Source organism: Citrus sinensis, chromosome 3 (assembly GCF_022201045.2).
Source record: "Citrus sinensis cultivar Valencia sweet orange chromosome 3, DVS_A1.0, whole genome shotgun sequence".
NCBI lineage: Eukaryota > Viridiplantae > Streptophyta > Magnoliopsida > Sapindales > Rutaceae > Citrus > Citrus sinensis.
In genome coordinates this window covers 6,863,753-6,889,689 of record NC_068558.1, presented here as the reverse complement: position 1 = coordinate 6,889,689, position 25,937 = coordinate 6,863,753, and the positions used below count along the sequence as shown (strand labels likewise).

The window sequence follows — 25,937 nt, the reverse complement described above, 5'->3', positions numbered from 1 at the left end:
ATATAAATTATGCAATTGGACTAATAAATTATAGATGAATGATATTTGTGTGATTTTAAAATAATTTTGAACTTAACTTCGATGCATTTAATTATTCTGAGAGTGTATATTTATGATTTCAGCTTACAAACATGTCCTTTGAATTTTTTGGACAAACTAGGGCAGCTGCCCCTACTTGTCCCATAGCGGCTCCATCAATATTAAAAATTATATTAATTAATGAAATCTAACCATCTAATTTTGATCAACCATATAGAGTTGTATTATGTTGTAGGTAGAAAAATAATGATACTCATCTCAAACGATGTATTATTTATTAAAAAATTAGTATTTTTTTATAATATTTAAGTAAATTAATTATATTTTCTCACAATTTGAAAAAGTTGTTGGGATAAAAATTTAAGAAGGAAAAATATTTTTATTGTGGGGCTCTTCAAATAGTGATCATGATTCTTTTATGAATTGATAGTTAATAAATTAAAAAAGTATAAATAATAAAATTCTAATCATACACTAATATAAAAATATAAACAGTACAATATCTTAAAAAAAAGATTTGATTATGTTAGAATTGTTTTAGGATAGAGTATGTTTTTATAACCACATAATTTAAATTATATCCTATGATTATAACCTACAAAGATAGCCATTACCTTGAAAGAATCGGCGGCCATTTTTTAAATTAGCCCCGACAGCTTGAGCCCTTCAAGTGGGCCTGAATTGGCTGCAGTCTCGTTACGTTTATCAACCACCCTCCATGCATATGGGCATTGTAATCAATGTCTCCGTCGATGGCATCGAGGAAGTTAAAGAGAAACCCACACGCGCAGTTAACGAGCGCGTGTGGTCGTCTGTGGGCACCCCATGCTGCTTACTCATTGTACGTTCTGACTTCACAATCAATTCTCAACAGCTCGAGTCCGCGCGGTGAGCTAACTTGCGATTGTTTGTGACGGGCGCTGGCTAACTTTTATTTTTTAAACAATAAACGTATAAACGTCTCAAACAATAATAAATCTAAAAGGACAAATCCGTAATTTAAACGTCCTCTCATGTTCATCGCCAGCCCCACAAGCAACCATATTCGAACAAGTCCTTGTACTTCTTCAATCTCCTCCGAACCGAGAAAATAAACTCAGTGAGTTTGAAACCCAACGCACTGAGTCAACTCTAAAGCCCAATCATGGCCTTACTGGAGATGGAGTCAATGGCGGGATCGATCGGGGTTTCCGTCGCGGTGCTGAGATTCCTCTTGTGCTACGTGGCGACGATTCCAGTGAGTTTCCTCTGGCGATTCGTACCGAGTCGAACCGGTAAACACGTGTACGCCGCCGCTTCGGGCGCTTTATTATCGTATTTATCATTTGGATTCTCGTCAAATCTGCATTTTTTGGTGCCAATGTTGTTGGGTTACCTCTCCATGGCGATTTACCGCGCTAAATGTGGAATCATAACGTTTTTCTTAGGCTTCGGATATCTCATTGGCTGGTAATTGCTTTTGACTTTTGTTGATTCTGCATTAAAGATAGATTATTGCATGCAATCAAAGTGTGTACTTAATTAGTTTTTTTCTCAGTGCGATATTCAATGACAAATATAACAGTAGTTGCAGTAGTCAAGGCTGCTGATGATTGGCGACTCTATTTTATATGTGAGCCAATGTTTGAATTTCTTTGCTATGCGCGGCCATAAGGCTGTTTAAAGCAATTTAGGGGGATGTACTTTTGAAAGAGGGACCGTAGAGTCATCCGGCTTACTTTGAAGTGATGAGTTGATTTTCCATAACATGTTTTGCTGTAATTGATTTTTTTAAATTACTTAATGAATATTTATTTTATCTGCATATGCTTTTTTGTTCTCGGAATTCTTGACTATTCATTTAATTTGTAGCCACGTATACTACATGAGTGGAGATGCATGGAAGGAAGGAGGTATTGATGCCACTGGTAAGCATACTTGCAGCCTTTCTCTGTGCCTTGCGTTTCCTTCTTTGAATGCTACTATATTAGTGATAAGTGATTCATTATTTTATGATGTAACTTCTGATTTGAAAAATTTGCTGATAGAAAACGTCTATTATTTTGGTACTTAGTTCTTTAGGGAAGCTGTTCTATCCCTTTTCTGTTCTTGCCTAAGTTGTGATGAGTGGTACTACCTGTGAAAGAAATGAGAGGTTTTCTGATTATTGGTTTATAACATCTAGGTTTCTCTTCTACTAGGCTAGTTGAATTTTGGACTTGTTTTGAATTTCTATTTGTGTTTGCATATGCATATATAAATGTTATTCAAATATTTTTTCTGTTATTATGCGTGCAACAATTCTTCTGCTTCATATTACTACCAAATATTGTCTGTGAACCTGGTTTCTCTAATATTCAGGAGCATTAATGGTGTTAACGCTGAAAGTCATCTCGTGTGCAATAAATTATAATGATGGATTAGTGACAGAAGAGAACTTACGTGAAGCTCAGAAGAAAAATCGGCTGACTCGTTTGCCCTCATTGATTGAGTATATTGGTTACTGTCTCTGCTGTGGCAGTCACTTTGCTGGTCCAGTTTATGAAATGAAGGATTATCTAGAGTGGACTGAAAGGAAAGGGGTGCGTTTATTATTTTCTAAGTTTATGCTTCTTTATTCTTTGACTTATTGGAATATTCAGTCTCTGTGATTATTATTGATGCTTTCACTTCAGATTTGGAGTGAGCCTTGGCCATCACCTTATGCAGCAACACTTCGCGCTATTCTCCAAGCTGGTGTTTGCATGGCCTTGTACCTTTACCTGGTGCCCCAGTATCCCTTGACCAGATTTACTGAACCCATATACCAAGAATGGGGATTCTGGAAGCGGTTGAGTTATCAGTACATGGCTGGCTTTACAGCACGTTGGAAATATTATTTCATCTGGTCAATTTCAGAGGCCTCAATCATTATTTCTGGCCTGGGATTTAGTGGATGGACAGAATCTTCTCCACCAAAGCCAAAATGGGATCGAGCAAAAAATGTTGACATTTTAGGTGTTGAGTTTGCTAAGAGTGCTGTTCAGATTCCACTTGTGTGGAACATACAAGTCAGCACCTGGCTCCGTCATTGTGAGTGTGTCTACCTCCTTTGAATTGTGCCAATCGTATATGATTTTACATTTTTTACGTTTGGTAAAGCTACTGCTATTGTCTTCTCCATGGTGAGAAAATTTAACTCAGGCTTTAGATTGTATGTCTTCATAATTATCTATCATCTCTGTAAGCATGCCTGAAAACTGCTCCAAAATTTTTTTGAGAAAAGATAAGACTTGATATATATATCTTAAGCCTTGCCTTAATTGTATTTATTCTGACTTTGTTGATTTCTCTGAGTGGAGATTGTTAATTACTGGTACGTCCTATTAAATCATGTAATATGTCTAATATTTTGCATCACTGTAGATGTTTATGAGAGGCTAATTCAGAATGGAAAGAAACCTGGCTTCTTCCAGCTGCTTGCTACACAGACTGTTAGTGCTGTTTGGCATGTAAGTATTCTTTAAGCTTTGTAATTTCCAACTTTTAGTTTGAGATTGCTTTTACTATGCGTATGATGAATAAACAATTGATAAGTATGCTTTGGTTACAAATGAATTCAGGGTTTTCCTGGGCACCACTTTTTTTTTTTTTTAACGTAATAGCCAACATAAATTTATTTTCAAGATAAATACATCTGCTATTATCTAGAACTATAATTTAATTTCATAATTTCTCAGTATCGTAGTATGCCTATTGGTTATTGTAAACATTTCTTCATTAATAAATAATAATCCCTGATGTGACTAACCATCAGTTTTGTTATAAGTTGTTAGAACTACTTTTCTGGACATTGTGGTACCTCATTCATTTAATCATTGAGCATTCTATCATGATAATGTAATTTCCTTGGTAGATGTCCGCTGCATATTTCATCACTAGAATGCACATTCTTGCAATCCTACATAGTATCATGATCCTTTACAGTTCTATATTTGTGTTTTTTCCCCATTATCACTGTTTGGTGTTCTCTAAATTTTCTAAATAGATTTATTGATTTTTTTTTGGTTTAATATTTTTCATGTTCTGCCATCATGTTATAACTTTCATCTCATGTCCGCCTAAAGTGTTTGTTGCATGATTCTTATATTCAGCTAGATCAAGAATAGTCCTGTCAAATTTCAATGTGTTCCCCTTTTATTGATAAGTGTTCTATCTTAAATATAGACATGGACTATTATTTTCTTTTGCCTTTTTTTTTTAATGAGACCTCTCCTTCGATGTAACTTTCTTCCTTCCAATCTTGTCTTCGTTGAATTACAGGGACTGTATCCTGGGTACATCATATTCTTTGTCCAGTCAGCATTGATGATTGCTGGCTCCAGAGGTACTGATCTAACCATCCTCGTAATCCTTTGGTTGGGCAATTTGTTCTATTCTTTGCTTCACATTACCCTTGTTTTTCTCTTCAGTCATTTACAGATGGCAGCAAGCTCTGCCTCCAAAAATGGAGTTAGTTAAGAAGATAATGGTGTTTTTGAACTTCGCTTACACAGTTCTAGTTCTGAACTATTCGTGTGTTGGCTTTATGGTTAGTCTTCACTCTCTCTTTCTCAGACTCTGCATGCAGACACATGCACATATGCTCAAGGAATGACCTTTTCGGGAAAAATTTTAAGCTTGTAATTCTACTCTTTGTACACTGCAGGTATTGAGCTTGCATGAGACAATTGCTTCATATGGGAGTGTGTATTACATAGGAACCATCATTCCGATAGTACTGATCCTCCTCAGTTATGTAATCAAACCTGGAAAGCCTGCCAGATCAAAAACACGGAAAGATGAGTGATAATGTGAGATAGAAACCACAGTTCATTGTCTCTTAGGTGCCTCAAATGAGATTCCTGGAGTGACACACCTCCGGTTTCTTGTGTGGTTTCTTCACCTTGTTACCCCAAGAGATTTGTAACACTAGTTTGTTCTCTGAAATTGTGGAAATCTGCTCAAAGTTTAATTTAATTTAACCTTAAGTCTGTTGTCATTTTTTTATTTAGATAGTCTCCTCCCTACTAACATATTTGTTTTTCATGATTAAATGATTAGATAACGTGAAAAAATAACATAGTAATGTCTGAGAAGATTTTATATTTTCCCCAGAGTATACAGACCAAGATTATCCTTCAGAAAATGCAGGCTTAATTCCAAGATACTAACCAAAGGAAAAAAGTTTGGTGGAACATAAACATAAACAATTGTGATAAAATCATTAATTTTTATTTTTTAAAAAATATTTCATATGCATATTTATAAATGTTTACATAACTTTTCTTTTGAATTCATTGATTTATATTCTTACAGTAGTTTAGCAGTAAGATTTATTAAATACATGCAATTATTTTTAAAATTTATAGTATTTTTTAAAAATAAATCTAATTAAATATTTAATTGATTTTTTTAATAACTAATAATAATTATTTTAAAATCTAGAGTATTGCTAAACTGGCTCTTAATAGCTAACATTGAGCATCCGACAGTCCTTTGATAGATACTTTACACTGGAAAATGGAAATGTTTGCTTTCAACATCGTTTTCATCCATTAAAATTGAACCCCCGTGAATTGGATAATTCACTTTTTTTTTTTTTTTTTTTCTGTTATTGGAATTGATTGTGATAACGCCTACAACACATCTGAAAAACTCCGTCCAATTTCTTTGATTGGCATTCCAGTCTATTACATGTGCATGCAATGTTGGTAATGACTACTAAATTTAAGTTAGTTCTTACATCATGAAATTGGTGGGTTGTTAGCACGAAGATTGAAAATTCTTTACACCGACTAAAATCCTGGCATTACAATTTCACTAATTTTGAAGTAAAATCTTTTCTAAAATCAGAATCTTACACTATAACCATTTAATAGCTAGATGATAAATCATTTTTGGTCAAGTTTCTTCCATGTGCTAATGTAGTTTAATTTTAGAAGTAAATTCCGCTCATGCCCAAATATTATTGTTTGATTTTCTTATAGTAAACTTATGATTCTAATGTATAAAAAATAATAATTACCTATCATGACTAAGATTTTTATTTTTTTAAGGAAATACAGGATAACAAACAATTATAATCACATAGTATTAAAATAATAATAATAATAATAATAATAGAATGAAAAGGACAAGAAGGAGTCGGTCCCTTTGAACCAACCACTAGAAGTCGGTAAACAGACAGATGCCAACTGGCTTCGGATATTTCGGTGGAGTATGCGCTATTTGCTTTCCAGTTCTGCCGCTGGCGCAAGCTTTGGCCCATTTTGTTTTTTCTTTCCTTTCCTGCCGTTTTGTTTCTACGTCGCCTTTAATTCATATAATCGTAGTATGGTTATAATCAGCTCAATTGGTAGCATATGAACTATGATAATAATTTGCATTGTGAGGCTGTAAAATATGCATGCGCAAGATCTTAGCTCAATCTCCTTATGAGAAGCCAAGGTTTCCTTTCCTTGCTCGTTTCCTTGTTCACGTAACTACTTCCCATCTTCATATATATTTCTTCTTTCTTTCTTTCTTTCTTTCTTTTTTTAGTTCTTCTCTTCAGAAACTTTCCTTTGCTGCACTTTCCTTTCCCTCTTTCTCATCTTTTCTCCTGAACCCACTTCTTCTTTTTTTAATTTTAATTGTCACTTTTCTAGTTTCAGGCCCTCCACTCGAAGGCTTTAAGGGATGCTTTCATTGGCAAGAAGCAAGAGCTCTAGTGTTAGCAGCAGAGTTAATATGAATAATAATAATAATAATAATAATAATCCCGGAGAATTGGAAATTAGGCCTGGAGGAATGTTCGTGCAAATGAGAAATTCAGAATCCAGCAATCGGAGTTCTGTTTCTGTTCCCACTATTAAAGTTAGAGTCAAATTTGGCTCTACATATCATGAAGTTCTTATAAGTCCTCAAGCAAGCTTTGGTAATACAAATTCCTGAGACCATTTTGTTTCTTTTTTTCATTCTTTCTTTCTCTCTTTGCTTGGGTTACAAGTTACATTTTTCTTTGTTCCTTGTTTGTGTTGCAGGGGAATTGAAGAAAATGCTTTCGGAGAGAACTGGATTACACCCTGAAGAACAGAAACTGATATACAAAAAGAAAGAGAGAGATTCGAAAGGGTATTTGGATGTTGCAAGAGTGAGAGATGGATCGAAAATCGTCTTAGTAGAAGACATTATTAACCGAGAAAGACGGTGCCTTGAGATGCTCAAAATTGCAAAGTTTCAAAAGGATTCAAATTCCATTGCGCAAATCTGCTTTCAAGTTGACAAATTTGCTCAGCAGGTAAATTTTGTTTCTGACACATTTTGATAAGTGATCGATTGTCTTTTTGTTGAAAATGAGACAGAATTCTGACTAAGAACCTGCTAGCAGGTTACGGATTTGGAAGCAATAGCTTCTAGAGGAGTGGAACTGACAGATAAACATTTGGATAATTTGATTGGAAACTTAATGACAGAATTAGTGAAATTGGACGAGATTGTTGTTGATGGAGATTTGAAGCTGCAAAAGAGAAAGCAGGTGTACTTTGGCATTCTTTGTGATTACTTCCTTGGCTTTTTTGTTTGTTACATAATCATTTATTGATTATTTCAGGAAAAGAGAGTACAGAGTTACATCGAGACACTTGATATGTTAAGGCTACGCAATACGCAGCTCAGCAGCAAATCAGGCAAAGTGCCATTGCAGAAACAAGAACATTCATCTGGGAAAGTGACGGTGCCACTGCAAAAGCAAGCAAAGCAGAGGAATTTGACAGAACTGATGCATTCATTTAGAGATTCTGATTCTTTTGTGGTGACAACAAAATGGGAAACTTTTGATTGAGGCATGCTTTTGTTTTAATCCTTACCGTTCTAGGGGCTTGAAAAAATAAGCCTTGTTGAAATTGGTTCATTGCAAATTGTATTTATATATACACACTTGGTGACTCAAGAAATAATGGAGATACAAGAGTGGTGGATTTGTGTATATATTTTGGGGAATTTTTTTTATAATTAATGTATGGCTTTTTTGTGTGCACTGTATAATTTGGGACCAGGCCATTAAGGTTGTTAATTTAGGTATAAATTATGGCAGTGGAGTAGATATATTTAAGTGTTAAAAAATTATTTTGAGATAGTCTATTAGTCGGTTATTATTTATGTCATATAATGTTATATATTTCACTCATTTGATGGAGCTTGGTTTGAGTAATTTGCAAATAGATTTCTTTGAGGATTTCTTTGTTTGAATTGTAATATCCCAATTTTTCTAAGAGTATTTAAGTTTTTTTTTAGTGATTTTTTTTACCCTAATATAAAAAAAATAAGATGTCTTTCCCATTATGAGAGAGAGAGAGAGAGAAAGAGAGATCAACTAAGATTAAAAAAAAATGATAGAGAGTGAAAAAAAAGAGATGTAGAGAAAAGAGAGAAAAGAAAAGAAAGAAATGGAAGAAGAAGAAGAAATGAGATCAAATTGCGTGTTTGAATTGAATATTGTTGAGAGAAAATTGGAGGTAAGTTTTAATTCTTGGTTTTCATTAATTTGTTATGGATAAGCATGTCTAGTTATTTGCAACAGAAGTAGAAACTTAAGATTTTGAAGGAAATATGCTGATAGTGTGTTATTTCGAAAATCATAGTAAGTTGTACAAATTGATTTTGATTCCTAATTTTGGACATGTTAAACTAGACATCTTTAGACTGTTTTAAAAATTTTTTTAAGCTAATCGAATAAGATTTCAATTAAATACGATTTTTTGAAGTCAAGTCTGAAAACCTGAAAATTTTTTATTTCAATGAAGAACATTGATTACGAAAATTACTTTTACCATAACTAGACTTCTTCAACAATTATGAAATTTGGACCAGAGACTTTTATATATGTCTATGTGATTTTGGAAATTTTCATGATTTTATGGTTAAACAATAAATTGTTTTGTATTTTTAAAGCAAACATGTCTAGAATAGAAAACTGTTTAACAGAATTGATGATGTCTGAAACGTAAATTATTTTCAATCATTTTTTAAGGAATTAAGCTATGAAATTTTTATCAATGAATTCCCAATATGTCAGCATATGCTCTGTAAAATTTGAGATTTTTCCAATACGGTAATAATTTATTAAAAATCAGAAAAGTTGGATTGTTTGGTTTTGAGGAACGAATATTGAAGGCATTTGAGATTGAGTTTAGGAGCTGTTCAAAATGGGATACTTGAGAATATTGGACTTTATGATCGTAACTCAATTATATCTTATGAGAATTTTATTAATTATTTTTAGGTTGCTGATGTCAATACGCATTTGTTAAGTGTGGATGCCAAGAGGTAAAGTAAACTAAACTGTTAAATGAATCACAATAAACAACATAAATGTTTAACTTGTGTGAAAAACGTATTTTTGATATGAATGAATATGGATTTATGTCTCTGTCCATGTGTTTATGTCATGTGTTGTTGTGTGCTGAGCGTGATTATGTACATGGGCATATGTATGTGTGAAATTTCATTAGCATAAGCATGAAAATGCATTAAGTTTTCTATGAATGAGAAAGTATATATTTAAGAAATGGAATTTTTACTTTATGAGATTTTGCAGTGGGGGTCACTTCTTGAAGTTGTATGGGGGCCACCTCTTGAGACCCGACATGCCGCGAAGTGCCACGTATAGTGCAAAGTGCCACGCACAACATAAAGTGTCATTGCAAGATATATATTTTATTAAAAGAAAATGTGAAAGTTTGAAAGCGACAAAAAAAAGAAGTTTTGATGAATTCCTTTCACTGTATTTTGAAAAGATCATGATATATCATCCGTTTGCATTATGTATAAGTATGTATGTATTTTTTTATAAGAAAAATTAATTTGCTTACTAAGTTTTGTACTTATTATAGTTTATTGTGATTCAGTTTCCGGAAATCATGATTAATTCATGATGAGTGAAAAGAAGGGCTTGAATTAAGGATGGTAGATGGTTTGGCCAAAATTTTAAATTATTCTGTTGTCTAATATACTTGAGGTTTGAATTGTTATCAATTGTAAAGAGTTATTTAAATTCATTTATGAGTTGTGGTCAAATTTGCTCTCAAAGTTTGGGCTGGAGTGTTACTCTGAGTCTGAACCCTAAAGAAGATTAAGAAAATTAAATTGAACTTTATCTACCTCATATCTTTTTATTTTAAAATATTGTAAAAATTATCATTTATTAGAATAACTAATATATCCCTCAATTTCATGTATTAAATAATTATATTAAAGATATTGTTGGTTTTAATTTTCATTTTTTATCCCACTAGTAGACTATTGTACGTCTGATGCTGCTTGTGTTGTGCGGACCTGACCCATTTTATGTCTTTTTATTATGGCAACGCCACTTAATAATTATATCTTTACCTACCTGTATATTGTCAAAATAAATGAACATAAATCGATTATCTGATTCTGATTTACATTTCTCTGCAACATGAAAGTAGAAAAAGAAAGTGATTACCTAAAAGCAACCCATAGGACTTGTGGTTCTCTAAACTTGTTAGATGCTTTCTGTTGATTAGTTTTGGAGCAAAGAAAAAAATTTGGGACCCCTGCTTGTTCCTATTGATTCTTTATTTTTGAGTGGGAGTATTGGCACCCCGCTAAATATCTCTTAACACCCTTTTTCTTAATTAACTCCATTACAATATTTTAAAAAATTTAAAATTTCTTTTAACACCTCCATCAATGACAAAAATCCCCTTAAGTAAAATTTATTGTGTAAACCTCATTCTCTAATTTTTATTATTAAAGCTCATTTCAACAACCAGATTTCTTCCATTTAAAAAAAAAAAAGATTTTCTTTCTTTTTATTGTAGTCATTGGTGGTAAGTTCCTCGCCTGAAAAAAAACAACCTTTTTAATTTCTAAAATAAAAAATTATTTAACTTTGGAGTGAAGTTTAATTAGAAATTATCCTATTATGTAATTTTAATAAAGGTTAAAATTATAAAATAATTAAAGGAATTTTAACAGGTATTTAGGGGGATGTCGATAGTCCCACTGTTATTTTTTTTTTTTTATGTTCTTTATCGATGGGATACTGAGATGCCACCGGGCCTGGGCCAACTGTCTGGGACGTCATTTGGGCTAATATGCGTGGCCCATTTATTCAACCGTATTCGATTGTCAGGCGCCATGGTAACAGCAATATGGAACAAAAACTGCGCCCTCCTCCACCCGTTTGCTACCCAAAGTTTTTCGTGACTAACACTTCAAGTTTACAGGTACTTACGTAATTTATTACCAGTTGGGAGTGGAGAACCAGAGCTTAGGGAATTAGTAACAAAAAAATTTAGGAGCGTAATGAAAAATTTGACGTATTTTTAATGTAATTAAGAGTTGATGGTGTTGTATCGGATAGCATCGTAGTATAGTTGTTCTCTCATTTTCAGCCACCTTAGACAACATTAAAGGAATGACTATTTATTTTTATCAAGTTAAAGAATGTGTAAGGAACCTTCCAATAATTTGCAAGAGCATAGAGTTGACCGAGAAGATTTCTAATGTAATATTTTTAAATAACAGTAACAAATAAAGAATGTTCATTAATAGAAATATACTCTTTTTTAATACCCTTCTCATGGATCTTGCAACTCGCTCCTATACATATTCTCTTTTGTGTGTGTGTGTGTGTGTGTGTGTGTGTGTGTGTATAAACTCATACACTTACTGAAACTCAAATTCAAGACTTGAATTTTAAGAAAGCTGCTTCGTACCACTAGAGCTAAATCTCAGTTCTGAACTCTGCACATGTATTCCATATATGGTTTGATACAAATCACATTACCACCGGATGGTACTAAAAAGTGTTTTTGAAAAGAATCAAATATTATCCGTGTTGTCTAGAAGCCGGCATTTGATTATTGAATAAGGAAATTAAAAGATGTATGCATGCACTTGATTAGTATATATGGTGTACAAATATTCCGTGTCGGGTTCATGGGTTGGCAAATTTGTGTACTCTGAAAAAAAAAAAAACAAAATTTGGATTAACTTGCAATAATACACGACTCAATAAGATTTGATATCATTATTTCTTGTTGAATTTTGAAGTACGTTCTAATTCATTTTGCGCATGTTTTTGCAAAAGTATACAAAATTGTTGAAGTTAAAATTATGAATTAATAAAACCGCAAATTTAGAAAAAAGTTGGCATTTCTGACTCAACATGTACAAATGCATGCATGGATTGAATTTTTCCGATTTATGGTCTAAATCAATTGTATATTTTTAAATAAATGTACGATTCGATATATATGTAGCGTGTTAAGATTATGAGTCAACAACTTTGTACTCACACTCAACATTATTTTGATGGTCATATGGGCATATTTTCAATAACTAATTAATTGATTTTCGTCATTTTCTTGATGTCTTGCATGTCAATACACAATATAAAATTAGTACTCTAAGGGAGTCGAAACCATCTAACATTGCATGTTGAGAACAAATATAAATTGATTACTGCATGATTAAAGGCAAATTAGCCACTTAGTTGAATTAATGACTGAAAATAAGATTTCTTCCTGATTAATTTAATGTAAGTTGTCAAACGAATCTGGTTTATATTTTTTGAATATACTAATAATTTAGGGTTTTACCAAATCAAATGGGACATTGCATGCAGACGCAGTGACAATTATAAACTGAAATCGTTTCCATGAGATCGATGCGTCTCTTGCCAACTTTAAGTCAAATTTTGGAGACATCTTTGACCATATTAAAGTGGAACGAACTAAAATACAAAAAAAAAAAAAAAAAAAAAAACTAATTTTAATACAGTGTATTTTATTATGTATAAGATATTAATTTTAATCTATATTTTTTATCTTTTACATTATCTCTAAATTTAATATGGTTAGGAACCTCAACTAAATAATTATATTGATGGTCAAAATGTAAGATTTTGCTCATAGTACATTCTAGTCTTACAGAGAGACATGTGCATGGTCCCATGGCTGATGATGCCGCTAGGACGGCCAGCATGCAGCATGTCTTACATCACACGGCTGGCTGCATGCGTGCATATACATCACACACACACACACACACACACACACACACTACATATATATATATATATATATATATATATATATATATATATATATGTGTAACCGCAAATGGCAGCTGAGGCAGAGATTTGGATCATGAATGTGTTCATGCATGCAACTAACAAAAGTAATAGCACGAGTAAAATGAAAAATAATTAAAAGAAATAATACCTTGGTATTTTATATCTAATTGGAACTAAAATGAAAATCGTGAGTTATTATTATCGGTCTACTTTATAAAGTAATCTAGAATAGATATAATTAATCGCAGCCACCCCGACAGCACCCACCCCCCACCCCCCACCATTTAATCTTTTCATTGGTGATGACTGCAAGCTCAATCCAGCTACTCATAAGCTGGCTTACTATGAAAATGATTTTCTTTAGCGAAGATTATTCTTAGCCATCCCACACAATCCACGTTGGCAATGAAGCAAATAAATTAAGCTTTTCTTTTAACACAATACATAATCATCACCAATTATCTTTGCATATAATCATATAATCATTGAACGGTTAACGCCGGCGAGTCCGCGGCGGCCACTTGGAAAGGCCGGTGGTCAACTATGGTAAATATTACAGTTTCAAGTAGCTTTGTGATTCAATTTGTCTAAATATCAATCAAAGTTAGTCTGTTAAAGAGTAATACTCAACTTAATGTACTGAAAGGTAATTTCATAAGATTATGAAATTAATTATTCAATAACTAATTAGTGGGTGAGGCTGTTTCAATCAAAGAAAGTACTCCTTGCACCCATTGTTTTAATAAAATTTATATTACAATAATATCCTTGAAGGAAATTACTGTTGAGGACAAGATAAAACAATCAATAATAAAATAATAATTCTCTCTTTTTTTATTCTATGAAATAATACTTCTCTTTGCAAATTGCATCAATTAAATTTTACACTCATCTGACATAACCTCTAATTTGTTTTTTGGAAAATTATCATTGCACCACATTTCTTTTACATTTTGTTCATCTAACCACTACAAAATTCTAATATATTCTATGCATCACATTTCTTTTGAAATTTGTATCAATTAGCCAGTTTTACACTAACACCGTTAAATAATTTAAACGAAATGATAATTTTACTCCTAAATAAATTAAAAGATCATTTTATCTTATAAAAGCTTTGAAAATAAAAAAAAATTATAATTATAAAAATACCCCTACAATTAATAAAGAAATAAATCCAAAAATTAGAAGTTTTATTTTTAATAAAAATTATTTTAATAAAAAATTATAATTACAAAAATAATTACAAAATTTTTGGATTTAATAAAAATCTCCTAAATTATTTAATATTTGGGATTTATTTTTTAATAAATAAATTTAGTTGTTTTAATAAAATTTTGCAAAATTATAATTTTTTAATAAATAAATTCAGTTATTTTTATTAAAATTTAGCAAATTTATAAATTTTTAATAAAAATAATTATTAAAATTTTGCAAAATCTAAATTTAATAAAAACCAACTGAGCACCTTTATTTTGGATTTATTTTTTTAAATGTAGGGGCATTTTTATAATTATAATTTTATTTTATTTTTCAAAGTTTTTATAAGACAAAATGCTCTTTTTATTTATTTAGGGGTAAAATTATCATTTCACTTAAATTATTTAACGGTGTTAGTGCAAAAGTGGCTAATTGATACAAATTTAAAAAGAAATGTGATGCAGAGAACATGTTAGAATTTTGTGATGGTTTGATGAACATAAAGCCAAAAATAGGGTGGTGTAATGATAATTTCCCTTATTTTTTTCCTCCGGTCCTCGACAAAACTTAATTTTTTTTTCATGAGAACAAGTTTTCCATAATCAGTACATACATACATACATACATACATATAAAAGTTAATATATATGAAAAAAAACCCCAAACGTGTGAATTTAAAATTAGAAATTGATGGTTTTGATATCATGTGCTCTTTCTAATCTATGAACCTAAATTAAACGGATGAGAGTTGCCACTAAACAATTTCAGGTAGCACTATATAGCAATAGACAGAAGTCGAAAATAAATATCCAATGATTGAATAATTTTTAATTTTAATCTTAAATCTTAGTTCGTAAGAATTCCTAGAGATTAATAAGCAAATAACTTAAATTCTTAAACACGTCGTTGAGATGAAGAAAAAGCAAAGAAAATTAACAAAAGAGATTAGTGATTATCGGTGGAGAAAAAATAATCTATATCTATATATATCTATATAAAGCTGAGATTTGAGGAGGTGATGTGGCATCAACATTTCTCATTTTTGTATATTCTCTATTATGTAATAAATAGAGAAATTTTCTTTTATATTTGACTTTTGATCTTCTCATAATTAATTTGATTTTTATTACAAAATAACAATTATGTAAAGATTTTAATGAAATATATTCTTTGTAATGAACATCCAAGGGGGAGTGTTATGAATTTATTAAAATATGTAGATGTTCATAATATATATCTCTTAGTATTCCCACTATCTCCCATTAGAAACATTTAGCTTCCTTATAACTCTCACTATCTCACAAGGAATTATGATCCATAATTTTTCATTAATTTCATGAAGTGATTATGTAACTATAAAAAGAGAGCTCATCTTTTTGTTTTGTACGCACACAATTGAAATGAATAAAATCACTCTATAATATATTCTCTCATTTTATTCTTTATCTTGTGTTGCTTCTTTATTTGTATTGCTGGCTAATAGCTTTTTTTATTTTTTATAAGGCTGTCTCATCTTTAAAAAAAATCAATTCATATTTTTTATCAGTTTCATCAAGTGTAAAGTAAGACAAAAGGTTCTTTTTTTAAAGCCGCGTGAAGCGCGGTTCTATTTTCTAGTATATATATAAAACTGGGACTTGAGAAGGTGATGTGGCATCACCATTTCTCATCTTTGTATATTCTCTATTATCTAATAAATAAAGAAATTTTCTTTTAGATTTGTCTTTTCATCTTCTCATAATTAATTTGATTGTTATTATACAATAATAATTATGTAAATGTTTTAATGAGACATATTCTTTGTAATGAACATCCAAGGGGGTGTGTTATAAATTTATTAAAATAAATGTAGATATTCATAACATATATCTCTTAGTCTCTCCATGATCTCCCATTAGCAACCTTTAGCTTTCCTTTAACTCTCACTATTTCACAAGGAATTATGATTCATAATTTTTCATTAATTTCATGGAGTGATTATGTAACTATAAAATAAGAGCTCATCTTTTTTGTTTTGTACACACACAATTGGAATGAATAAAATCACTCTATAATATATTCTTTCATTTTATTCTTTATCTTGTGTTTCTTCTTTATTTTTGTTGCTAGCTAATAGCTTATATATATATATATATATATATATATATATATATATATAAAGCTGGGACTACAAGAGGTGATGTGGCATCACTATTTCTCATCTTTTTATATTTTCTATTATCTAATAAATAGAGAAATTTTCTTTTAGATTTGGTTTTTCATCTTTTCATAATTAATGTAATTGTTATTACACAATAACAATTATGTAAAAGTTTTAATGAGGCATATTCTTTATAATAAACATCCAAGGGGGAGTGTTATACATTTATTAAAATAAATGTGGATGTTCATAACATATATCTCTTAGTCTCCCCACTATCTCTCATTAGCAACCTTTAGCTTCTCTATAACTCCCATTATCTCACAAGGAATGAAATTATGATCCATAATTTTTCATTAATTTCATGGAGTGATTATGTAATTATAAAAGGAGAGCTCATCTTTTTATTTTGTACACACACAATTGGAATAAATAAAATCACTCTATAATAAATTATCTCATTTTATTTTTTATCTTGCGTTGCTTCTTTATTTGTATTACTGGCTAATAGTTTTTTTTTTTATAAGGCTGTTTCATCTTTAAAAAAAATCAATTCATATTTTTTATTAATTTCATCAAGTGTAAAGTAAAAAAAAAAAGGATAATACTAAATTTTTTTTTCAAAGCTGCGTGAAGCGCGGTTCTATTTTCTAGTTGAAAAATAAGATGAGGGCAAAAGCTGATGTATAATTTAATTGAGGCCGCTCTTAATTAGTGCTACCTCAATATACTTTAAATGAACATGTTGACATAAGTTTTTGGTGAGTGTCGTATCACCAGTCAAACTTAATTAAGAGGGTATCAAGGCATCAACATTATTATTTTATGCTCTTGAGCCGAAGAATCATAATTTCGTCAACCCAACATAACATCGAAGAGATTTGTAATGAGAGATAAAGTCAACTGTTGTGATCAGGTACGTTCACGAATTTCAGAGGTCATTTGTCCGAAAGGCCGGCAACAAATTACGAATTGAAGTATATATTTTTTTTAATGGAAACACAAGAGAAAGATAATATTTTGCAGATTAATCATTTAATTAATAACTAATATTGGTTGCTTTAATTGTGGTGTGAAATCCATCACCCTTCCTTCATTTCCGATCGAGTAAAGCAACATATATATTTGTTTAATCACCTCCAAGAACAATGATTACAAGTTACATAAGAGGTTGAAATTCTAATTGGGAATATATTAGTATTAATTTGTTCATTCTTCACCTAAAATCGTTGACAAATCACTAAAAATTGGCATATGTTTAAATCGGATTGATCGTTTAGATAAGTTCTATGCATAAATATATGCCGACCTAGCTAGCATGTATGCACGCCGACTTAGCTGCAGTAAGCGAATACACACATTGATTTATCGAGGCACTTGTTTTAGCAGTCAGCATATATATGCTAATTAACCACTTCAAATGGGATCCTTTTACACGTGAATAATAGATCCTTTTCAAAACGATAATAAGCATATGCTAATTATGCACTTCAATTGAGATACTTTTACACGTGAACAATAGATCCTCAATTTAATGGACAATTTGTCTTGTTTCGATAATGGAAGCTTAATTATTTCGTTCAAGATAACACTATCATGAATCTAAAAATAATAATGACAATGATAATGATAAAACTCTTGTGCTTTCCCTTGAAACATTAAAAAATTTGTGCTACGATGCCATGTGGCTGGTTGTCATGATTTGTCATAGAAAAATTGAAGCAAAAAGTAGAAGTGGGATCAATTTGGTGAAGTGATTGTTTATGAATCAAATAGCAAGTTGAGCTAGAAGTTGCACGGGGTGATCAAAGCATAGTCATAGATGTATGTACACTGTTTGTTGTTAATGAGGCTGTTCCAGTGTAAACGCCAAATTCAGGTATCTACAGTTACATCCCATTCTTTCGTTAGACATAGATATTTCGAAGAGATTTATCTTTTTGGAAAGCAATATCTTTTTAATTTGGAAAATAATTGATATATTTCCCTTGACGAAACACCAGAAGGGATTTTTTTCTTGAAAAAAAAAATTGGGTTAATTCAATAGTGTTGCTCCATTTTGTGTAGGATGTCAATGTTTGGGATTTGGATGAACATGGGCATTCTATGACGCTGTTAATAAATTATATCATCGTTAGTAGCATAAATATACCGTTAGATTTAATCAATTGTACACACGATTGGAAGTTAATTAGGATAATATTTTGGTTTTATTTATTTAGAAGTTATTACTCGCTATTCAATTGGTTAAACATATTTTTTAAGATTAAACAATTAAAAAAAGTATAGCCAATGAATAAAAAACATGATTTCAAAATTTTATTGTTCCAATTATAAATGACAAAAAAGGTCTCTATCATCAAGTGTTGTTGAGCATTAAATAATTCATATTTAGTTTGTACACATCTAAATTAATGTGCGTATTTGCAACTATAATTTTATATTTTGTGGGTGATTTAGAAAATATTTATCAATTAATCACAAAAAAAATTATATCCATAAACACACATACTGTCAATAACTTAAATACTACCTACTAATTGTTGAGTAATTAGTATTAAAAGTATTCGAATCCAGGGGCCATAACAACCCTGTCATCAATGCTGCAAAAGTTCATAAAACATAATAGACAAATTCGGATAAATAATATCCATTGCCCGTCTTTATTTCTGCGGACCTTACAAGCTTGCAAAGTGCATTTAGCTTGGGAAGAACATTTTTCGGGTGGATATGGGCAATGGATATCCATGCCCAAAAATTGTATATGAATCTTCAAATTGTATTCGAGAAAATCTTATTTAAATATTAAGGAAGATTTTGAATCATTTTATTGAACCTCAACTAATTTACGTGAGATGGTGTAATGAATAATTTTGAAGACTCACGAGCATTTATCAAAGCAATCTTATATAGTTTGCCACGGTGAAATTGTTCGAATTTTGTCCAAACAAGCCAAAACTCGAAATCAGAAGCAAAACCAACTTTTGCTTAATGCGACGAGACGACTGCTGCATCAGCCTGTTAGCAAGCCGAAAACGGGACTGCATCGCTCAATGCAATATAATTTCATCACTTAATGCACCCACGAAACACTTGGAAAATAAGAAAATCACTCTTAACTGATGTCCGCACGAGATGGCTACTCACCGAATTTAAAAAGAAGATGATTTACGGAATTGGAAACATTAAAACGCTGACTGGTCAAATTCATCGACGTTAAAACTTTAAACTGCCCACGGCTGAAACCAATCTCCATTCATTATTATTGCTCAAATTTTTGGGTCACTATTAATTTTATCAACTCACGCATGTGTGTTTCACTAAAACGTCAAACATCCAAACAAACCGCAACCCAAAAACAATATCAACATCGACAACAAATAATTATTTACTGTGTCTCTGTTGCGATTGCCTATCCCTGCTTCTGTTGTTAACTAAATCGACCAATTTAAAAAAAAAAAAAAAGAAACTGCAAGACACTTGAATCTTGACACATTACGAGGTTTAAAAAAGAAAAAAAAAATCAGAAAATTGGTCATGTGCTAGCATATTCTTGACAAAGAATATTACTTCTCTAATCTAAATTTGGTTAGGCCTAAAAAATAATTAATTAAACCAGTGAACAATAAGTGCTTGAATGCTTATTGTGCGCTTCAGTTTCATCATCAATAGTAGCATTTCCGGTGAGCTCTTTTGCTCGTTGAGCTTGGAGGTCCCAGTCGGTCCGAGCGACGACAAACAACATTGTTACAACACATGAGCCCTGGGCGGCTAAGAGGCCGCACCAGAGTCCTTCGAAATCAAACCCAGAATAGAAACTCAACCAAACAGCAACCGGCATGCCCACAAGGTAAAAGCAACCCAAGTTGATATTTGCTCCCAATTTAGGCCTAGCAGTGCCTCTGAGCACGCCACAGCCGGTCGTCTGCGGGCAGTTCCCCAGCTCACAGAGTCCAATAATGGGCAGAACCATTGATGTTAAAGCAATAATCTCAGCATCTTGCGTGAACATGCTAGCCCAAATATTCCTCACCATCACAGTAAAAACCAATGCTGTGAAGCCCAACATGAAGCTTGATGAAAGGCCAATTATAGCAGCAAGTTTTGCTTTCTTCGGACAATTAGCACCCAATTCATTCCCAACTCTTGTGGACACACCAAAGCTTAAAGAAGATGGGAAAATGTATATCAACGACGTCGTTTGAATCAAAATTCCCATCGAAGCAACCGTTGCTTGTGGATTAAGCAACAACCCACATAGCAAGATCATGATCTCGTACCACCACCATTCAAGACAGACCGAAATGCAACTCGGGATTGCCAAATTCAATAAAGATCTCCATTCTCTGAAGCACTCTAAAGAAATCCCTCCCCAAGTTTTCTCGTGCACTCCAGAGATCATAATGTATAGGATCAATGATATCACAAGATTGAAGTTTGTCCAAACCGAGCTTAAGGCAATGCCTTTGAGTCCAAGATTGAGAACAGAGACAAGAAGATAGTTAATGGGAATGTGAAGAATGATTGCAAAAGTAGCACAAAATGTTAGAGGCAGGGTAATGGATTGGGTTCTAAGATATATACGCAAAGGGTGTAGAAAAGATAGAGCTATGAGATCAGGAAGTGAATAAAGAAGGTAAATTTGAGCTTCGTGGGCAATATCTTGTTCTTGGCCACAAAACAGAAGGATCGTTTTCATGTTTAGCCACAAAAAGGCTATTGGGATTGAACTTAAGAGAAGCAAAAGAATAGTTCTTTGCAATGTCAGACCAAGAAGTTTGTATCTGGCAGCACCAAAAGCTTGGCCACAAATGGTTTCCATTCCCATGGCTAGGCCGGAGAGGAGAGAGTAACCGGTGATGTTACCAAATCCGATGGCGAGTGAACCGCCAGCTAAGGCAAGATCGCCAAGGCGGCCTAGGAAGAGCATGGAGATCATGGAGCGTGAGTAGAGTAAAAGGCCGGTTAGAATCATTGGCAAGGCTATGTTGGCTATGCGTCTTGCTTCTTTGATGGCAAGAAACAAATGGGTGCTTTCATTTGGATTATTTTCTTGATTTGTTGTTGGGTTCTTAGAGGTCAAAGGAGAGAGCATGTTGGATTCTTGGTTGAAATTGCATTTGGAAGAATGAGAGGAAGGTAACTGGCACATAGTTTATGGACTTTTAATTTTTGAGAGAAAGAGAGAAATTAAAAGGGGTTATGGTTTAAGGATTATTTATGACATTGATTTGGGATATAAAGAACGGAGCTTTAAAGGGTTTAAGATCGAGGGACACAAATGGAATTAGTGAACTTTAGGACGGCTCTTTAGGAGAACAAAATAGGTATTTAAAAGGATAATGCTTGACAGAATTAAGCTTCAAAATTTTCTAACTGAAATTCTCCGAAATATTTTAATTTTCAAGCGGCCTTTTATGACCAATCAACCATTTGTGCGTGTGTGTGTGTCACTGTTGGGGCCTGCAAGACGAATCTCCCATAACAGAGAAGAATAGAGAGAGTTTCTGTGGTATTTAAGGAATTGAAAAATGGAACGGACCGAATGCTGACGGAAGAGACAAATATTTATTTATGGAAAGTGTTAAGAATATTATTTATTTGGTGACGTGTATTTATATGGTGGGTATTTGTATTTATGGCTAGTAATTTTAACTTCAAATTTTCATTTGATTCGTTGTATGTTTTTTTTTGGAGAACATTTCGGGTGAGAGTGCTTGGGTTGTAGTCAACGCTGGACAAATTAATAGAATTTGGACGGTTATAACGGGACCCATTATGAATGCAAGGACTTAAGACTTAAGACTTAAACATTTTTGTTTAGTATTAGTAATAGTTTCAGCATCTACATTTTGTTTGATTTTGGACCACGTCAATCGGTGAGTTGTGAAAATATAGCTGATTAAATTCGTTATCCAAGTTAATTCAAATAAGTCGATTCTATATTTGTATATGCTGTGAAATAATCAAACATCTTGATCCTTGCGTGTCTTTGAGGATTATCACCATTGGACTATGTGGGAAGGAGCACTTGTCTTCTTGTGTGTGTATAGAGAAAAAAATTTCCTGTCAATATTTAAAGAAGATCCGATTCAGTGTAATTGGAATAATATTTGGATTGCATCATTAAAGAGTTTACTCGATTTATGTGAATTTATAGACCCAAAACAAATTGGATATATTTCCAAATAATTCAAAAAGAAAAAGAAAATCATCTTCACAAAAAATTTTAGATCTTCTAACTCATTTTATGTTTGACTTACCCTACTATCTATTTATCTATTGCCGGGAAAAAAATAAAACATTTAAATCATGTATAATTTATAATATACATACGTATTATAAGATTTTTGAAAATAAGTAGGGAAAAAATAATTAGTGTATGTATTTTCAACTATTAAATAGTTCTAATCTCAATAGATTCCTAACTATCAAACCACCTTATTATTATTATAATTATTTTGCTACACCACATTAACAAACCTTAAGCACTGTCCTTGTAGCCCAAAGCATGCTGCCCTTTTTTTTTTTAATAATGCAACATAGAAAAATAACGAATTCAATTTAAAATGTTATCAACATGGGGCTAGGGTTTATAAGGTAAAAATTTTGTCCTGAAGCAGGGTCGGCTCGGTGACGGTGAACCATGAGACTTTTAATAGACGTTAAAGAAAAAAGAAAAAAGAAAATAGCAATACGGTCCCATTTTATTTAGCCCTTTCCTTTTGGCGGTGGCCGAGGGGGCAGCCTTCGTGCACGACTCTTCTTTGTCCGTACCGTCGTCTTCGACATCAACTCTTTTCTATTCAGGGCTAAAATTCAATAATGGTGGCACAAATTAAATCAATTGGGGACATGCACCCACTACGAGAAACTGAAACTAACTGCCACCTGATCATCCGTCATTGGCGGTTTGTTCGCCTATTAGAAAATTCAAATGTGATCAAATAAACTAATGTCTCCATCAGGACTACTTAAGAATAATTTCTATTGCTACTATAAATGGTTGCATAACCTAAGGGTTGCACAGCTTTTACCAATAGCATATTATTCAGAACTTTGTTCTTTCTGTTGTTTTCTGCTTCATCAATATATAAACTAGTCGTTTTGATACCCATACTGAGATTCTTATATGACCCTCATCTTCCGTATGCAATGAAAAGTGGATCAGGCATGCTCAAGGCTCACAACGAGCTAATCGAGTCAATTAATTGTATTTTATGGTTCCTGTTTGTTTTGTTCTTAGCATTTTGTATTGGCTAGATACGTTCTTACCCATACAACGGACATCTTTAAAACGTGCCCTCTCATTCATTGTGCCTGCAAGTAGTAGTTCAAATGCTAGTTGGATATTCCTTCAATTCCAATTTTTTTTTTCTTGTTCTAGTCAACTTTTGCTCAGATTCTTTCAACTTCAAGAATAAACGATTTCCCTCAAAAGATAAACTCGAATATTCAAAACTTTTACAAGTATTCAACAAATATTTTTAATATTTGAAATGTTTTTGCTCTGCCCATAGGAACCCCCGAAACTAGGGATGGCAAAATCCGGGTCCGGGTCCGGGTTTAACGTTTCTGGTTCCGGACCCGGATGATAATTTACGTTTCCAGACCTGGATATAAACCCGGATTATTTCACTCTGGGTCCGCCCCGGGTTCAACCCGGAAAAATCCGGATTTCCGGATTGCGGGTTTCAAACCCGGTATTGGATGAAGATAGATTTAATACTTGTCACTTTTTGGTTCTTTGGAATTACAGAAGCAAAAAACAATAGGACGAATTCATGGGATCACAACCAAATTTGCTTACTTCAATAATAAAATTTACAATTATATGGATATTATGTGCTAAGATGCTGCGTTTGGCTATTAACAACAAGAAAAAAATTAATAATTACCGAAATTAAGCAAAAGCAAAAAATTAAAAGAGAAATACAGAGAAACAAAAGAAAATTTCAGGTCGCAGCTAAGGCGGTGATGGGCCAGCGAAAAATATGATTGCGGGCGAGAAGGAGTTAGAAACTAGCAGCAAAGCTTGCTCTTTGGAGAGAGATGAGACCGAATTTGACGATGGTGGAGCTGGGTATTTGTTCGTTGTTCTTGATAATAATGGATGATGAATTGAGATGGTTTAATTGATGATGTATTGATGAACTTGGCCGTTGGGGATGAAGAAGACAAAGATTGAGGTGGCAGTCGCTAGGGATGAGGGAGATGAGGATTAAGGTGGCCGCTGGGGATGAGTGAGATGAAGATTAAGATGAAGATGGAGATGAAGATTGAGAGATGAATTGATGAAGATTGAGGGATTGTTTTGTTTTGCTTATGTTCCCCCCTCCCCTCAACTAGGTGGCGGCTGGTGCAATTGTTTTGTTTTGTTTTAGGGTTTTGCGGGTTTGTCTTGTTTGCTTTTAATTTTTTTTTCCTGCCCAACTTATTGTTTAATGCTTATATATTTTTCGTTTGTAATAAAAATTAATAAATAAATAAATAGTAGTCCGGGTCCGGGTTCCGGAGATCCGGGTTCACCTAAACCCGGACCCGACCCGGAATATATCCGGGTTTGAAAAATTACAACCCGAATCCGCATTATTAATGCATTCGGTGCGGGTTGAACCCGTACCGGATGATCCGGGTTTGTCCGGGTCCGGGCCGGATCCGGAAAAATTTGCCATCCCTACCTGAAACCGCACAATATAGGCCAACGAAACTGGATGTGAATGGCCAAATTAGCCCCCCGAAGATTTAACCTTATCGCTACGTTTGGCATGCAAGATTAAATTAGATTGACTATAAGAACTATATTGGATTAGGTTGGATTGTATTAACCTGGATTATATATAATGTTGTCCTACATTTGGTACGATATAAGATTAATATCGGATTATACTACGTCAAATTAAATACAAGTGAAGTTAAATAGTATTTAATTAGAATAATTAAATTTATTTAAGTTATATATTTTTATATATGATATACTTTGCCTATTAAATAAAATATTATTAAACAATTAAATATAAAATTATTTATTTATCAAATGTTAATGTTTTACATAATATTCAAATGATAAATGGGATGTTTCTTAATAATAATTTTGTTAATACATATAATATACTATTAATTAATTATTTAAAATTAAATATTAATACAAATAAATAAATAACTGAAAGAAGATGTTACAAGTAAAATAAAAAATAAATTACTTAATTTTTATGGAACCGCGAATAAAAATCAATAAAAAGGACAAACATTGCTTAGTCTAATCCTCCTTAAACCCATGTGAAAATGAGGATAACTAATCCTATAATTGTAGGATTAAATTTGAATTTAATCCACTTAATCTAATCTTAGTGTGTTTACTAAATATGGGATTAGATATATTATCCAAACAATTAGTCTAATCCCACATTTTGTTCTACTCCCAAACACAACCTATGGGTTATAGGCAGGGGACTGAGAAATTAAATTGAA

General features: G+C 32.4%; 3 protein-coding genes across 5 annotated transcripts; 2 read left to right on the top strand and 1 right to left on the bottom strand.

Annotated features, from left to right (window-relative positions):
* Window positions 1-1,037: 1,037 nt before the first annotated feature.
* Window positions 1,038-5,038, top strand: LOC102611681 (lysophospholipid acyltransferase 1-like). Its single transcript, XM_006477331.4, has 8 exons — window positions 1,038-1,488; window positions 1,891-1,946; window positions 2,380-2,600; window positions 2,694-3,090; window positions 3,424-3,509; window positions 4,321-4,384; window positions 4,470-4,588; window positions 4,706-5,038. Exons 1-8 carry the CDS (start codon window positions 1,184-1,186, stop codon window positions 4,844-4,846), a joined length of 1,389 nt encoding a protein of 462 aa, XP_006477394.2. The 5' UTR covers window positions 1,038-1,183; the 3' UTR covers window positions 4,847-5,038.
* Window positions 5,039-6,251: 1,213 nt separating this feature from the next.
* On the top strand, window positions 6,252-8,007 carry LOC102610779 (BAG family molecular chaperone regulator 1-like). 3 transcript variants are annotated; one of them, XM_006477329.4, is made up of 5 exons: window positions 6,252-6,486; window positions 6,687-6,955; window positions 7,062-7,318; window positions 7,409-7,555; window positions 7,631-8,007. In XM_006477329.4, the coding sequence occupies exons 2-5, from the start codon at window positions 6,718-6,720 to the stop codon at window positions 7,859-7,861; spliced, it is 873 nt and encodes a 290-aa protein (XP_006477392.2). In that variant the 5' UTR covers window positions 6,252-6,486; window positions 6,687-6,717; the 3' UTR covers window positions 7,862-8,007. The 3 variants fall into 3 exon arrangements, with proteins under 3 accessions (XP_006477392.2, XP_052291632.1, XP_006477391.2); XM_052435672.1 differs by having other exon boundaries at window positions 6,252-6,517; window positions 6,693-6,955; XM_006477328.4 differs by having other exon boundaries at window positions 6,253-6,517.
* An 11,699-nt stretch (window positions 8,008-19,706) lies between these two features.
* LOC102623553 (protein DETOXIFICATION 49-like) lies at window positions 19,707-21,908 on the bottom strand. The gene has a single exon (XM_006477528.3). It carries the CDS (start codon window positions 21,616-21,618, stop codon window positions 20,077-20,079), a length of 1,542 nt encoding a protein of 513 aa, XP_006477591.3. The 5' UTR covers window positions 21,619-21,908; the 3' UTR covers window positions 19,707-20,076.
* Between the last annotated feature and the right edge of the window lie 4,029 nt (window positions 21,909-25,937).